The following is a 15,251-nucleotide window of genomic DNA, read 5'->3' on the forward strand; positions in this document are numbered from 1 at the left end:
TTATTGTGAATTGTCAAGATTTAGTTATGACTTATTTATTGTAATTATGGATGACAAAGATACTACTCCTAGTAGCTCTATTTAACACGTGTTAAACTCACAAGCCACAACCTAAAAAAATTTAACAAATGTTTGAAATATCTATTTTTATGAATTAATTATCTGCCATAAAGTATACTAAAATTTTGATTTTCTTACCAAACATAAACTTTTACTACTTTTTTTAGAATTAGATAGAAGTTTAAATTTTATTGTCCTATATCAATTTTTAGGAGTATGATTTGAAAGCTCTCAATAATATCTTTCTAATTGTACATATATACATCCTACTATAAAAATGAAAACATAGAGTTTCGTAATAATGACTTTCAAATTATTTTAGATCATCTTTTTTCACTAAAATCCAAAATTATGAATACTACTGTGTTAGAAAGCTATCATATCAAACTCGGGATAACCAAGTTACTGGTTATATTAATAATAAAATTAGTTAAAACATAGTAAAAAATAAGAATAATTTATATACTTAGTACCAATTAAACTTAATTTTATCAAATAGCAATATAAATGTTAAATAAAACTAAAGAAACAATAGGAGTAATATTTTTAATAATATATTAAAATTATAAATTATTAAAATAATTCTAAAATATTCTCACCGCAATTAATTGCAACGTGATGGCTACAATGTAGAATAGATTATTTTAAAACTTTATACAAAAGGCTGAGAAAAGGCAAAACTACTACTACCACATTTTCATTATTTTGTTGATCTATCCCACCTACCAAATTTTAGGTGCGAAACTATATTCGATAAAATAGATTTTTCTCCATTCGCTTTTAATGACACTAATATATATTGTACGGATGCTATAGATATGAGGAATCTTAGACATGTTTGTTAATGCATTATTGATCCTTACATTTAAATATTCAATTAAACACAAAATAACGAAGTATTACTCCTATTTAATTTCTTTATCTTATCATTATAAATTTATAATTATCCTTATAATTCTTCATTTTATGATTCCACTCATTTTTTCACATGTAATAATATTATTATGAGTTACTGGTCTTATAATATAAAAGAAATAATAAATGATACTACGAATTATGGAAAAAAAATAGAAAATTCCAATTTATATGATTATAAAATAGATTAAGTCAAAAGTGTTAGTTGCTTCTGATATCACTATCGATGCAGTAGGCGTATCCACTTTGAAAAATATTTAACTTCAACCACCATTTCATAAACAAAACCGATTTTTTTTCCCTCTTTGTTTACTTTGCTCTTTGGTTATTGAAACTGGTGGATTAACTCATTAGCTGAAGCAATCCAAAGAGCAGACTGTCTCTCAAAGGTTGAAGCTTTGGTACTTCATTTCTGTTTGAGCTCATAATTCGATTTCAGATTCTTGTTATATGTGTGTTTTTGTTTGTTTTTTAATATGTGGGATTGTTGGAGAAGTTGTATTTGTTTCCATTTTCAGATTCATATTCATAACCATATTCATTTTATCCTGTTTCTTGAAAATTTTAGATGTGCTTTTGCTGTGAATTTGGATTCTTGTAGTAGATTATTTTGAATCTGGGATTGTATCTTATATTTTCAGTTGATTACAATGTAATAATCTGATGAAGCTACAACCGATTTCAAGAAAAATACATGAAGCTTTTGTTTTTATATTTTGTGACTGTTGGATTAAAAGACTGTGCTAACCAATTCTCTCTTTGTATTTTTATAAACCAATCCCTTGATTTTAATTTAGAGATTAAACTCTCACAAGGACTCATGTATAATACTAGTATTCTCTATGTCAGCTATGTTTTGGAAAGCTATAGCAGTGTTGTTGATCGCGTTACTAGCGTGGTCATACCAAGCCTTGTGTCCTCCAACCCCTCGGCTCTGTGGTTCCACCGGTGGCCCATCAGTCGAAGGGCCTAGAATCAAACTTAGGGATGGAAGGCACTTGGCCTACTTGGAGCATGGAGTCTCCAAAGAGACAGCTAATTATAAGATCATTCTGGTTCATGGATTTGGCTCTAATAAAAACGAGGCGCACTTTGCTAGATCGGTATGGTTCTGAGTTATAGAGCCCTTTTCTCTTTAGCTATCTCTGTTCTTGGTGAAGGTGACTTGTAAGTACTTTTCAGGCATTGGTTGAGAAACTGGGGATACACTTGGTTTCGTTTGATAGACCGGGTTATGGAGAGAGTGATCCCGACCCAAAAAGAACGGTGGAGAGCATTGCGTTGGACATAGAAGAGCTCGGAGATAAACTAGCACTCGGCCCCAAGTTTTACATTATTGGAACTTCCATGGGAGGGCAAGTGGTTTGGGGTTGCCTCAAGTACATTCCTCATAGGTAAAAAAATGATCTTTGATACTGTATGATCAACTGTTTGTGTTTGGTTATGTGAAATTGGTATATGATTGCAGGCTAGCAGGAGTGGCGATGATAGCACCCGTTATCAATTATTGGTGGCCGGGTTTTCCTGCGAAGCTAGCAACAGAAGCATACTATGAGCAGTTCCCACAAGACCAGTGGGCATTACGGGTGGCACACTACGCTCCTTCACTCGTTTATTGGTGGAACACTCAGAAATGGTTTCCTCCCTCCAGTGTTGCTGCTGGAAGACCTAATTTCACTGCACCGGATCTCCAAGTTCTAGCAAAGTTATCGGCTTCAATGGTTAACCGGGTACTTGTTTTCATCTCATTTTTAGAATGGCATGAAACTGAGGAAACTGCTTTTACTTCAAATAGCTTCTTATCTTGCTTGTCGACAGGATTATTCAACGCAACAGGGGCTGTTCGAGTCACTTCACCGTGATATGATGATTGGGTTTGGGAGTTGGGATTTTGATCCTATGGATCTTGATAATCCTTTCGTCGACAGAGAAGGGTCTGTGCACTTGTGGCAGGGAGATAATGATGGCTTGGTTCCCGTCACTCTGCAAAGCTACATTGCAAAGAAGCTCCGGTGGATACAATACCATGAAATGCCAAATGCTGGGCATCTGTTTCCACATGGTGACATCACCGCGACAGACGCTATCTTGAATGCCCTCCTGGTAGGCGACAAGTGATTTTAGAAATGTTCGATACCTGCACCGTGTTGTTATTCTTGTGTCTGTTGAGACTTCATGTTACATGAATTTAATCCCAACTATTGATAGAATGTAGCTTAGAATGAGTTTTGGAGTAAGGAGATTATGTACGAGGATTTTATATGGGAGTTATATGTTCAAGTATCATTTGTGTCTGAAGCAATAGTGTTTGCATTATAATGAGATGGAAAACAAACATATGGCAAACTGAATTTATTTGTCTATATTTCTGAAGAGATGTTTACACAATAATTTGGTAAAAAAGCAAGATAAAATGGCTTAACAAGAAAAACTCATTACTACAATTAATGTAAAGGTTCACAGCTTGAATTTTCTCAGTACGAACTCGACTTTTGAAACGTGGCGATTCACTTGGGCAGCCCAGTTTCAGGGTTAATAAGAGACTGGCTTTCGTCGGCCAGCACAACGGGTCCTCTCCCGGGTTTTGTGCAGATAAAGTAGCTAACATCTCCCCTACATCTCTGGGTTGACGCATTCTCAGGAGGCGGAGCCAAAGCTTCAATATCCTTCAAGTCCTCAATGCCAGCATCTTTAAGTATCGTCTTATCACCAATGACATAGCTGTGGAAATGGGGGTCGCATACAGAACCACATGAGTTATCGTGTGTCAAGATTATACATGCAAGAAACACCTATAATTTGGGAACTCGGAACTACCTGTTCAAGTCAGCATCTGATTGAGGAGGGAACTGAAAGAGCAGCCTCTGAAGCAAAAGGGCTGCAGTCTTCCTGTCTTTTGAGATTAGAACTGCATTTGGCCCAGCATCAAAGGTATAAGCCACCTGTAAATCATCTTTCTATTAGTAACCTTCTGGTTCTAGCTAAAGTCTATCTTAAAATAACTGGAACGTGTAGAGTGACAAGAGATTAATAGGAAGTGGGCATTCAAACAATCCATTTGTGGATAGGGAGTTGCGTTTCGACTATCTTGATTTCTTATCAGCTTGTGAAGATGAACGAAAAGGCTCACATCCAAAGAAAGTGGTAAAAATTGTCTGAATTGTTCCGACATGCAAGTTGAAAAAACTTCCCCTATTCATTCTAGATGTAAAGAGAAAGAGATTAACCTGAGGTGTTCCTTCATGACGATTCCATTTCTCAACACCGCTGATAATCCTGAAATATTAATGCCTCGATGAGCTTCAAAGTGATGATTTACAAAAAAAAATGCTCAATTATTTGAAAAGATAATATGGTGTTGATTAGAACTGAAGAAGGGTGCTTGCCTGTGGGATGTGTCATTCATGTAGAATATGGGGGGCAGGGTGTCCAGGCAAACTGCATGGAACTGATTACTGTCCGCACAAGCCAGACGAGCAAAAGAAGGAAAATCACGCTTAGCTATAGCTGCTTCCATTTCTTTTATACGCTTCGGTACTACTTCCTGTGAAATTTCAGCAAGACATTGGATTCTTCGTCAGTCTAAACACTGATGCCATAGTATCCAACATAAAGACAGAGACAGCAAAGAGACTCGAGAGGGATTTCAAAAATCAAGTGGGGCGTGAAATATTGACAAAGTTCATACAGTATTAGGGAATGTCACTGGCATACCTTTGCTCTATGTTTTATAAGCTCACTGGTTTCAACTGTGTCACGCATTCCAGATGTACTACTAGTTTCCTTCTGTTTTGAGCTTACCTGAAATTCAAACAAACACCACTTAAAAACAAGTAATATGCTATAATAACACAATTACACAATAAGCTAGCAAATAAATGTGATGTTAAGAGAAATACGGATACACACCACTGCAATGATAATAACGAGGTCATCCCAGTGCTTTTCATCGGCAAGTTGCACAGCAATACTGTCACTGCCATTATCCTCCTGCAGTCATCCAGGGAAATAATTAGAAAAGTAACAATAATCAAAGAACAAAAAGTATATAAAATAATCTATTTATGAAAATTACTTTTCCCATGATCCACTTGACAAATCCACCATACAAGCTGCGGCAAGCACTTCCTGACCCTTGCCTGATATGTATACAGAAAAAGACAGTAATTAAATTTGTGGTACTAAACTCTATAGGTTCTGGTCAGACGATAGTGAGGACATATCTGAGATCAATGAACTCGGGAAATCTATATTTACCTTGCAATAGCAGACAATTGGCTGTGATCTTCTTTCACATTCATGAGCTTTGCCAAGGAAAAAACTGAATAAAAATGATCACATTAGTTAAAATGAATGTAGAACTGAAATATTTCAGCCACTTTACTATACTAAACGACATTTGAATTTTGGGTGAACAACCAAACACAACCCTTCATAGTTTTTTTTTTTTTTGAGGGAACAGCAATTCATATTCAGGCAATCAGAAAGTTCATTTACACAACTCTAAGAATAGAAATGCTTCATTGTTTGAAGGAGTGCAAGATAATCATGTGATGTGGAACAGAAAAAAAAGGCAGGATCTTATAATTTTTCAAGCAAGTGATTGAGTGAATATCAAATTACCCAGGCATGCCAAACCAGCAGCTGATGATGCTAAACCAGCAGCAGTAGGGAAATTGTTATAAGAAACAATGTGCACACGCAGCTTCTCCCAGTCCTTTTTTGTGATCTTGATGCCCCTCTTCTCATCCTCATAATCAGTAGCACGTGAGCGAATTTCTCTCAACACGTTTTGGAATCTGCCTCCAGAAAGAGATACCTCCTATTCAAGCAAGAAACACATAAGATATATTGCACTGTTAAGAAATCCTAGTTAGCACAGGGCTAATCGAACGGATACAGCACTCCCAAATAGTCTATCAAGCTACAGCAACGGTGGACACTAGCCAAGCCTGGTTATTTTTCCTCAATATCTCCTGTGATTCTACTTATAACTCTACATTCCTTAGCAAACTCAACTCACTAATTGAACAAGCCCATCTTCAAATTCACATTCATTACGAAGACCAAAACAACCAAACCTTTAATCATATTCATAAATCTCTTCAAACCTTTAACTTAAAGTGGAAGAAATTTTTACTGCAGAAATCATCAGTTCAAGCCTGAATTAACACACACACACACACACATTTGTATACAAAATACAATTAGGTCAAACGGCATCAACTCAAGCAAAATCAAAGAAGCGAGCAAGAAAAAAAAAATCATAAAACTCGATGTAATTGTACCTTTCCGTTGAGCCAGATACGATCGTGAGTGAAGGCGGGGCTGACAGCGACAGAGGTGGTGGTGCAGAGGTGGCCGGGGTCGAGAGTCACACTGATGCTGTCGTTGATCGGAAGAATGAGCTCCTCGTCCCTCTTCCCCCAGTACTTAATCACCGCTATGTTCGTCGGCGTCTGCGCCGTCACACTCACAACCCATTTCTCCGCCGCCATGAAATTGTCTCGATTTCTGCCTTGGCTGTGGCTGGTGTGGATCGGATCTGACAGGTTGAGGCGAAGTAGTTACGCAAATGTGAGTGGATTGAGTTGGTTTATAGGTATAGGTTCATGCGCAGTGTGTGTGGAAGGGGTAGATTGGTCAGCTTAGAGGGACGCCATTGTTGAATTGAATGAGCTTAAAAAACAGTTAGGCTTCGTTACAAACTAGGCACACCACCAATGTGTAATTTAGTCAATTAAGTCATGTTAGTATCCCAAGTTTAGAAATTTACAAAAAATATAGTAATAGTAGTAGTAGTATATTAATATGCATAAAAATCATAGATTTAGCTTAGCCATACACAATTTTTCTCATATTTAAATCAAAAGAACAATTAAGAAAAATACTACTGTATTAAAATTATAGTAATATAATTTGCTATAGATAGAAGTTGTGAAATTAACAAGAGTTTAACAAAATTTTGGGATTTCTATAGCATGCTATCCTAACTTAAAATCTGTACTGACTTAGTAAAGTGCTACTTAATTGACTATTAAGTGGTGGAGTGGTAGGTGGAGTGGGAAGGCTGCTGAAATTTGTCAATAAATATCATACTATAGTATTAAAAATTGTGCTCCACTAAGGTCAAGTGTGAATAAATTAAAAAAGAGTCTAAATTAGACAGCCAAGCTTTGAATATAAAAAGTGCTGGTGTGCCCAAAAATATTTATTATTAGTACTCTTGTAATTGTATCCTAAATGAAAATAGGTTTATTTTGAGTGTAGCCTTCTTAATTTATTATTGGTACAATTGACAAAAGAATTTCTTATAGACTAGTAGTGTGACTTGAGCAATCTTATATTAGTACAAGGCTACTACCAATACAATTTGAATGATATTATTAATCACCAACTCTCTGTAAGCTGTTGTATTTAGAATTTTGAGATTTACAAATTTAAAAGTAAAGGCCAAAAACAGCCAAATAAGTCAGCACCAATTGATTGACCTGTTTAGTCAAACTACGAAAATAATTCAGTTTTATCTCCAATAACTAAGTAAGATATAGAAACATGTGATAATTTATCCATCTTAAGATATTTTATTAGCGAATCAAACACACAGTTATTCAGAGATCAATATCATTAAAATGGTAAATTTTCATGACATTAAAATGTAGTACACAAACTACAATAACTCAAAAATTTACTACTATCATCCATCAAAATTTGGTGTTGAACATTAATCAGAGCAAGCTCTTGAACTCCACCAGTTAACCATCAAGTCTCAATAATCTAGTCAGAATCTGGATCGCCATCCACGATGTCTGGAAATACATCTTCATCGTCTGATTCGAACATCACCTCATTACTTCTGTCGATATTAGATAATCTAGCAGATATTCTTTCAAGTATAGTCTCTGAAACAGAAACCGCACCACTCTCAGCTGTGACGCTGTTCTCTACTGGTGCAGCTTTCCCATTTGCAGGCTCCAGCTCAACGCTTTCCAACACGCCTCCACTTTGGTCAATTGCACTTTTGAAGCGTTTCGCTTCAATGCCATTGTTGTCAGGACCATTTTCTGAGGTTGTAACCTCATTTTTCTTGAGGACATCAACACCAGAAGTGACTTCGTCAGCAGGCTCCATGGGCTGTTGCCTCTCTGTGACTTGAATCTCCATTTCATCGTCTTTTCCACGCCAATTTTCAATGAGATCGTCTTCTTCTGATTCAGGCTCATCATGTTGATAATTAGGAATTTGTCTGTCTCCACTAGGGTATATAGGATCGCGCAAGTGGCCAAGAGCTTTATACCCATCGCCATCGGAATTGAAATTCAACAAAGGCAGGCTCCTCGGGTGTATGAGCACTTCTAAAGCCAGCAGTGCATGCCCACAATACTCAGCAAGCTTTGTGTCTGTTGCTTGCGTGCCTACAGAATAACAAGCATAAGCAACAGAGAGAAGCAGCAGAAAGAGCAACTCGTGTATATCTTCGTTATTGTGCAGCAGACGAATCTATGCATACTCTTAGGCAATTGTGCATTTGTAAGATTCAAGAAAGGAAGACCAATAGAGCATAATATATTACCTTTACGGAAAAGCTGTAGACCAAGCGCCAGATGAGATGGGCGTACTCTGCCAGGTGAAAGAAGAGATGCCAGAAGTGCACGTAATGCAGCTACTTGGAAGTCCGCCCACGTAGGCGTAGCATCACCTGATAGAAGAATCTTCCTTTCCTCCTTGGACCCACCTCTACAAGCATATGTGGCCACAGTTATAAGTAATTTATCAACGTCTCCTCGCCAGCTTTCAGATCTAACTGAACCACCCTGTTAACAATTATAGATTTGTTCAACTCAATGAATATAATATTACAAGCACTCGACCGTTGTCAAACTTAACGAGACAAAAACAGCTATTACTAAAGGGTTGGGTATGAGATAGCTTTTACTTGAACTAAACCGAAAACTATATTTCAGGTATTAATATGGACATCATGGTGGGCCACACACTTAAACATGAACTGTGGTAATTTTTAGAAAGAATGAATCTCAATGTTGAAACGCCCAAGAAAAAATATTGAAGTCTGGCACTTTGGATTTACCATCCATTAGAATGTAATGGAACATTTGAAAGGTGAAGGTGGTAGTCAATGTTATATCATCTATTTCTGAGGATACAATATGGAATGAAACATTTCAAAGAAAAACTTGAATCTTAACTCATGATTATCGTCAGAAGAACGTACCACAGTGAGGAGTGCTTCTAGTGCCTCCAACGCTGCAATCTTCACGGATATAGGAGTTGAATTAATTGACACTTCCCCTTCCAGATCACCATGAGTAGGCTGCTCTTGCAATGAAACTTTCCCACGCTTCCTTTTCTTATAGTGGAAGTCATTGGACAATTCTGCCTGGACCTTTGTGTTTGTACCTGAGCTTTTGACGTCCTTCTCAATCCCAAGGAAATCTAAGTCAACGAATACATTGCTGACAATATTCTGGCTAACATGAATTGCAAGCCCTGCCCAAAGAGCAAAAACAAAGGCTATGACTAAACGAAGACTTCATTGCATCTTCTCAACATAACACACGCACCGCTGTAAATGTCATGGTTACAGGAGTCTACCCATCAGCATTTAATTATTAAAATTGAAAACATGTTATCATACCAACGCCCATTGATATTAGGAGGACTTTCAGAATTGAGTATGCTTTTATCTTCAGCCCAGGGATTTTACATCTGCTCAAGTATTCTTTCAGCAACTCAAAAATTTCCGCAACATAAGGTAAGACTTGGCTGCGTGAAAGAAATTACAAAGTCTGAACATCAACAGAGCTTGAAGAACTTTTGTTAAAAAATTAAAGCTGAAGCACTTCGAAGAATTTTAACAGATACTCCGTAGTATTTACGTTCTAGAAGACATGGCAGCAATAGAAACAAGACAATGATCTGTGTAGGAACTACTTATTTGTGGCCTCAGTTATCCTACAATCTTCCATCTGTACTTTTATAATTTTAACTTCAAATCAGGAAGCTCATAAATGCTTGAGATTGTTACAAAAGTCGGTACAGTTTAGGGAACTCAATTGAAATATCTACAATATTCTCCTACGCTCATCTTTTGGGTAGAATGTAGCTTGGGACCATAATTCTCTTTTCAGTTATAATAGTTTCTTGGTGATTTACTTCTTTTTTCACCTTTACCTACATGGTGCAAAGTTGTCTCTTCTATTAACACTTATTGATACAGTACTGTGATATGAAATGGTATGCACTTAGACCTAAACCTGTAGCCAAAGATATAAACATGCTACCCTTCGAAGCACCACATCATATCAACATCATCAGTACAGTAATTCTTGTTTGGTATCAGTTGCTCTTTGACAATATATGATATACCTGCCCAGCCCCTTGACAATAGCTGTGAGGATTTCCAGACTTTGGAATTGCATATTTGGGATTTCCGAACAAACAAATTCTTGTTTCAGGGTGGTCATAAAAGAATACGAAGATAAAGGCAAGGAACCATCGACCAATAGCACCCTCCCAGCAAGGGCTATCAAACCACAAATAGGAACATGAACCTGATATTTCACACGTGTTATTCTTTATTCTGATTGACAGAAAATCAAACCGCAAAACATGAATTCATGCTTTCATTCGAAAGCAGATGCAAAATAAGAGAATACCATAACAGGGTAAGGAGTTGTTAGCATGTCAGAACAGCACTGCAGAAGAGAAGAAATTCTAGATGCCAACAGTCGCTCGGGGCTCCTGGTTGAAATATCTGAGCTTTGATCAGACACTTCTGAGCCTCCTAGTGGAGGTGGAGGTTCTTTGCCAGCTGGAAGCAAAGCCCTCATTGCTTTTGCATTTCTGGTCTCTGTAATAAAACGACTTAGACATGTAATTACTACTAATATCAGCAACTGCTAATGGAAACTTCTCTTAGTACCTTCTTCTAGACCCTGGAATGCATCATTCAACTGGCTGTTTACATAAAGTAAAATCTTATTCATCATCAGGGACCAGCTATCCTCATCTCCTCTGGATTTTGGAAGCAGTGATAACCCATGGCCTAGGTTCTGTAAGTGCCAGTAGTTTGGTAAGATTAATTTTAACTTAGTGACAAATCGAATAATTCACAAACTCTCACCTTTAAAACACTTGGAGAGCATTTTCCAGATATGAGCTTTGAAACAATAGCAGCTTCAACCTAAAATAATAAATTCATTTATCAAGAGGTCAAATCTCTTCAAATATCCCGTATGTTTGTAGATTATAAAGGGTAACCACTTACACTGTCATAATGTCGGTGAACTGCTGACGGAAAGAAATCAATCAAGGTACGTAAAAGACACATAGCTTCTTCCTGCAGTTAATTCATCCCAGAAAAAAAAAAAGATTAAACTTGCACAGCAGAAACTATCACTGTTCAATTAGTGTTATCAGAGTCAACATCTTCATAGACTTGATGGGCCATAAAATAATTTTTTCAAACATAGATGAAGTAAAACAAAAGGAAAAAAGGCAAGCTCAGTAGAAATTCATTATCCTTTGCTTATTTTTACTCTTTCCAATCTTAGATATCTTCCAAAACATGTCTGCAATCTGCATAAAGTTAAATAAAATGGAAGGATATTTTTAACTAATTAATTATAAATCTATAAATAAAGATCTGAACTGACATTCCACTGATAGGTGCAATACATCTGCATTCTAATTTCTAAATGCACTTGAATGAGTTTGCACTACAGATCCTTTTTGAACCAAACCGCAGATACCTCAGTTCAAGTGCATGTCTGTCATAAACATATACTAGTATTTTGATCACAAATCTTTCACTTACATCACACCATTGAAAACAATTCTAACTAACCTTCACATACATACTACATGTGCCGCCCATTTATCACAACTTTATCCAATACAAAAACAAAATCACACACCAAAACACATTAAAAAACAGTGCACGAGAATACTGTTATATACCAACCAATACAACAGATGAGCTCTCCTCATTTAACAGCTTCAGTGACTGTTGAGTAACTTTTGTTGCCAGCGAAGTTGCATCCTTTTTCACATTTGAAAAATCATCCAGCCTAATTCACAACACAAAATTAGAAAACTAAACAATTCAAGATAGTGTAATAAGTTCACTACAGCTAACTCTTACTCCCTTGTCCCAAAGAATATGCACTTTGGGTTCGGCACGGGTTTTAATGTAAAATTAGTAAAATAAGATAGAGGTAGAGAGAAAAAAGTAATTAAAGTATTGTTAGTGGAGAATGGGTCCCACCTCAATAGAGGGAAAAGAATTTCCAAAATTGGAAAATGCATATTCTTGTGGGATGGACTAAAAAGGAAAGAGTGCATATTCTTGTGAGACGGAGGGAGTATATGACATGAAGAAGCAGATAACACCTTAGTCCCTAACATAATTTTATGTAGGGCTCACTAGACTATATCTATCTCAGATTCTTTAATAGGTTGATACAAATGTCAACTACACTACACACTTTACAAGACCCAAGCTTTTGTATTAGGTTGAAGATTTCCATTGCCTATTATACTTGAGAAGAGTAACTAATATGTGCACAGATATCTTTGTATAGCAACACGAGCGATGAATTGCAATTAAATGTACATGTAATATTGAAGAATCTCTAATTTTAAATTGTTTCTAATACATAGAATCTAAAGAATTTCCATTAGTCCACTATGGCACATTTCATACAAAACAATAAAAAAAGTGATTGACTCTTGTATCATTTAACTAAATAGAAACAACATGGATAATGAACATAAATACAAAGACCAGTTCAAAACATACCTTGTAAACATATCTGATAGAGAGGCACAAGAAGATGCCTTCACAAAATGAGAAACTTCTGAAGGCTGGTAAGAAGATAAAAGAAACAATGTAAACAAAACAAATATATATTCAAGGTAGATGTCACAATTTACTTTTTAGTTTGACCCACCCACAAAAGATGTCCATTTCCTTTTTCAGAAAAAAGTTCACTCTCACATTAACATATAAAAATATATTTTCTCCCTCCACTTAACACACATAATAACATCTCCTCAAATCCCGTGCCATCACCCAAGTGTGACATATACCTTGGGACGGAGGGAGTATATTACATTTCTGAAATTCTTTTTATTTCAATCTCCCCAACAAGTTCTTTCTGCTCATTAATTTTAGTGCAAAGAGATTTCACCTCTAAAATGACATGAATACACTACATCTGCAAAGTAGTTTACACTCAATTCTAAAGAATATGAACCAACAAATTACTTATGGTTGCACGATTACATTCTTAGCTATTAAACAGCAAAACATACCTGTATATGCGCGAGAAGCTTGTTCAACCAAACATCATATGAAGTTAAAAAGCGCTCTGAACTGCACTGCTGACAGGTCAATCCAAGTAAACATATTCCAGCCCAGCACTTATCTGGCTAAAGAACATCCATGAACACCAAAAAAAAACATATAAGTACATGTCACCATAATTATTAACTTCATCAAATATCAATTACTCATAAAATACCCAGTGACCATAAACATGTCGAAAGGCACCAAAGAGTAAAATAAAACTGAATGAAAAAATATTTACAAAATAAACCTACATTACACCGGCAATTAAATACACATTGATGCCCAAAAACAAAATCTATTGAGCCAGGATAAAAACACCACAAGAAAAGTTCACTTTATTAAATTATACATTTGTGAGTAATTTAGGCACATATCTCATCCATTCCACATTTCAGTCAAACTACTAGAAACAGTAAAAATCTGAATTGGTACTATTTGCTTGTCTGATTGAGCAAACACAGCACATAAACCACAAGTACTACAACAAAACCTATACAACGAACTGACGAAGACCCAATGCAGACTAGCTACGAAAACAATGAAACAATTAAATGCAAATTAAATTTCTTATTACCAAATTGCTAGACGCCAAGGCGAGCAATCGATTGACCCATGAATCGACGGCCGATTTCCAGGCGTCCACCAAATCCTGTTGAGTCTCAGGGGGTGTCCGCTCCGATAACAATTTATGGGTTTTGACGGCGGATACAACGTAGGAGAGCTCCGAGGGGTTAGTGAAGGGGTGCTTCTCATCGGGAACGTACTCCCTCAGCAGCGAACGGAGCAACTTCGGTTTCATCGCGACATCGTACATGGCCTCCGGCGCCGACATCCTCCGCCGTTCTATTGGAGAAGGGTTTAGGGTTTTAGCAGAATACAGAGCTGAATTCACTTGTAAAATTTACGAGTTTTTTTTTGGGATATTAGAAATCGCGCCAATACAAACCATTTTAGTAATGCATTTTGCATATCGTAATAAAAAAAATAAAAACTTTAGGGCTTTGTTTTATTCTTTTACTCTTTGGTCTGTGTGTACATTTTAGCAGTATTCCATTAAGGCCCAACAATAATGAATGCGTAAGCCCACAACATACCGCTCCTCCTATTCACAAAAAATAATCTCATTTATTAAGGCGTGGATTTTAATGATAAATTTAGTAAAATAAGAAAGAATGAAAAAAAAATAAATAAAACCCAAAAAGTAAGAGAAATATAGAGAAAAAATAGATGAAGTATGAGAGACTTTCTATTTATAGAAATGAGATTATTTTTTGTAAACATCCCAAAATGATAAAATGGACTATTTTTTTATAGACGGAGTGAATTTTTAAATTAAAGTATAATTTTTCATTTTTCATACCTAACTAGCAAGTAGAATAAATTGGCACACTCAACTTTACGAATATACTACTCCCTTCGTCTGCGAATAGAACTCTTGTTTTTTCATTTTATCCGTCCACGAACAAGAGTCTTGATTCACTTTTACCATAAATAATAATAGGGTCACACATTTAACTAACTCATTCTACTCACGTTTCATTTAAAATTAATATATACAAGTGGAACTCCTATTCTATTAATTTTTTTCCACCTACTTTCTTAACATTTTTTAAAACTCGTGCCGCTAAAAAATGCGACTTCACGGAATTTAACTATAACTTGTATTGTTAATTACCATACATAATACTAGTAATATAAAAAGACATGAAATACACAAAATTTACAATGTTTTAAGAGCACTCCCAATGGCGACGGCGATAATCCGGCGATTTTTCGCCGGATATCGCCGACTTATCGCCGGCCATTGGGAGGAGGTCGGCGATTTTTCGGCGAATTTCCTACCGAATTTACGCCAAGCGGCGTTTTAACGCCGAAAAATCCCCGGATCATCGCCGGCCACTGT

At 36.3% G+C, this 15,251-nt stretch overlaps 3 protein-coding genes across 4 annotated transcripts; 1 reads left to right on the top strand and 2 right to left on the bottom strand.

Annotated features, from left to right (window-relative positions):
- Positions 1–1,211: 1,211 nt before the first annotated feature.
- Positions 1,212–3,273, top strand: LOC125214526 (uncharacterized). Of its 2 annotated transcripts, none has more exons than XM_048115592.2 (5): positions 1,212–1,364; positions 1,825–2,078; positions 2,158–2,369; positions 2,444–2,705; positions 2,794–3,273. In XM_048115592.2, the coding sequence occupies exons 2-5, from the start codon at positions 1,827–1,829 to the stop codon at positions 3,091–3,093; spliced, it is 1,026 nt and encodes a 341-aa protein (XP_047971549.1). In that variant the 5' UTR covers positions 1,212–1,364; positions 1,825–1,826; the 3' UTR covers positions 3,094–3,273. The 2 variants fall into 2 exon arrangements, with proteins under 2 accessions (XP_047971549.1, XP_088925489.1); XM_089069363.1 differs by having other exon boundaries at positions 1,218–1,376.
- A 39-nt stretch (positions 3,274–3,312) lies between these two features.
- On the bottom strand, positions 3,313–6,689 carry LOC125214522 (diphosphomevalonate decarboxylase 2). The gene is made up of 10 exons (XM_048115581.2): positions 6,264–6,689; positions 5,599–5,797; positions 5,233–5,296; positions 5,051–5,114; positions 4,885–4,965; positions 4,690–4,776; positions 4,362–4,519; positions 4,203–4,251; positions 3,793–3,917; positions 3,313–3,696 (listed from the first exon to the last, which is right to left on the bottom strand). Exons 1-10 carry the CDS (start codon positions 6,471–6,473, stop codon positions 3,483–3,485), a joined length of 1,251 nt encoding a protein of 416 aa, XP_047971538.2. The 5' UTR covers positions 6,474–6,689; the 3' UTR covers positions 3,313–3,482.
- An 893-nt stretch (positions 6,690–7,582) lies between these two features.
- Positions 7,583–14,271, bottom strand: LOC125215692 (proline-, glutamic acid/leucine-rich protein). The gene is made up of 13 exons (XM_048117194.2): positions 13,923–14,271; positions 13,312–13,428; positions 12,797–12,861; positions 11,960–12,065; positions 11,264–11,335; positions 11,120–11,179; positions 10,919–11,048; positions 10,653–10,846; positions 10,363–10,547; positions 9,632–9,759; positions 9,209–9,483; positions 8,549–8,789; positions 7,583–8,390 (listed from the first exon to the last, which is right to left on the bottom strand). Exons 1-13 carry the CDS (start codon positions 14,178–14,180, stop codon positions 7,753–7,755), a joined length of 2,469 nt encoding a protein of 822 aa, XP_047973151.2. The 5' UTR covers positions 14,181–14,271; the 3' UTR covers positions 7,583–7,752.
- Positions 14,272–15,251: the final 980 nt, after the last annotated feature.

Source organism: Salvia hispanica, chromosome 3 (genome assembly GCF_029641045.1).
Source record: "Salvia hispanica isolate PSC_SH4W2 chromosome 3, Shi_PSC_v1, whole genome shotgun sequence".
NCBI lineage: Eukaryota > Viridiplantae > Streptophyta > Magnoliopsida > Lamiales > Lamiaceae > Salvia > Salvia hispanica.

Bases quoted from the DNA above. Each gene is read 5' to 3' on its own strand.
- LOC125215692 (XM_048117194.2), bottom strand. From the start codon at position 14,180: ATGTCGGCGCCGGAGGCCATGTACGATGTCGCGATGAAACCGAAGTTG. The intron at 13,429-13,922 runs GTAATAAGAAAT...GATGTTCTTTAG, and splicing joins CCTTGGCGTCTAGCAATTTG to CCAGATAAGTGCTGGGCTGG. The intron at 9,484-9,631 runs GTATGATAACAT...CTCTTTGGGCAG, and splicing joins CCTAATATCAATGGGCGTTG to GGCTTGCAATTCATGTTAGC.
- LOC125214526 (XM_048115592.2), top strand. From the start codon at position 1,827: ATGTTTTGGAAAGCTATAGCAGTGTTGTTGATCGCGTTACTAGCGTGG. The intron at 2,079-2,157 runs GTATGGTTCTGA...AGTACTTTTCAG, and splicing joins AGGCGCACTTTGCTAGATCG to GCATTGGTTGAGAAACTGGG. The intron at 2,706-2,793 runs GTACTTGTTTTC...GCTTGTCGACAG, and splicing joins CGGCTTCAATGGTTAACCGG to GATTATTCAACGCAACAGGG.
- LOC125214522 (XM_048115581.2), bottom strand. From the start codon at position 6,473: ATGGCGGCGGAGAAATGGGTTGTGAGTGTGACGGCGCAGACGCCGACG. The intron at 5,798-6,263 runs GTACAATTACAT...TTGCTTGAATAG, and splicing joins GTATCTGGCTCAACGGAAAG to GAGGTATCTCTTTCTGGAGG. The intron at 4,520-4,689 runs GTATGCCAGTGA...GAAATTTCACAG, and splicing joins TTATAAAACATAGAGCAAAG to GAAGTAGTACCGAAGCGTAT.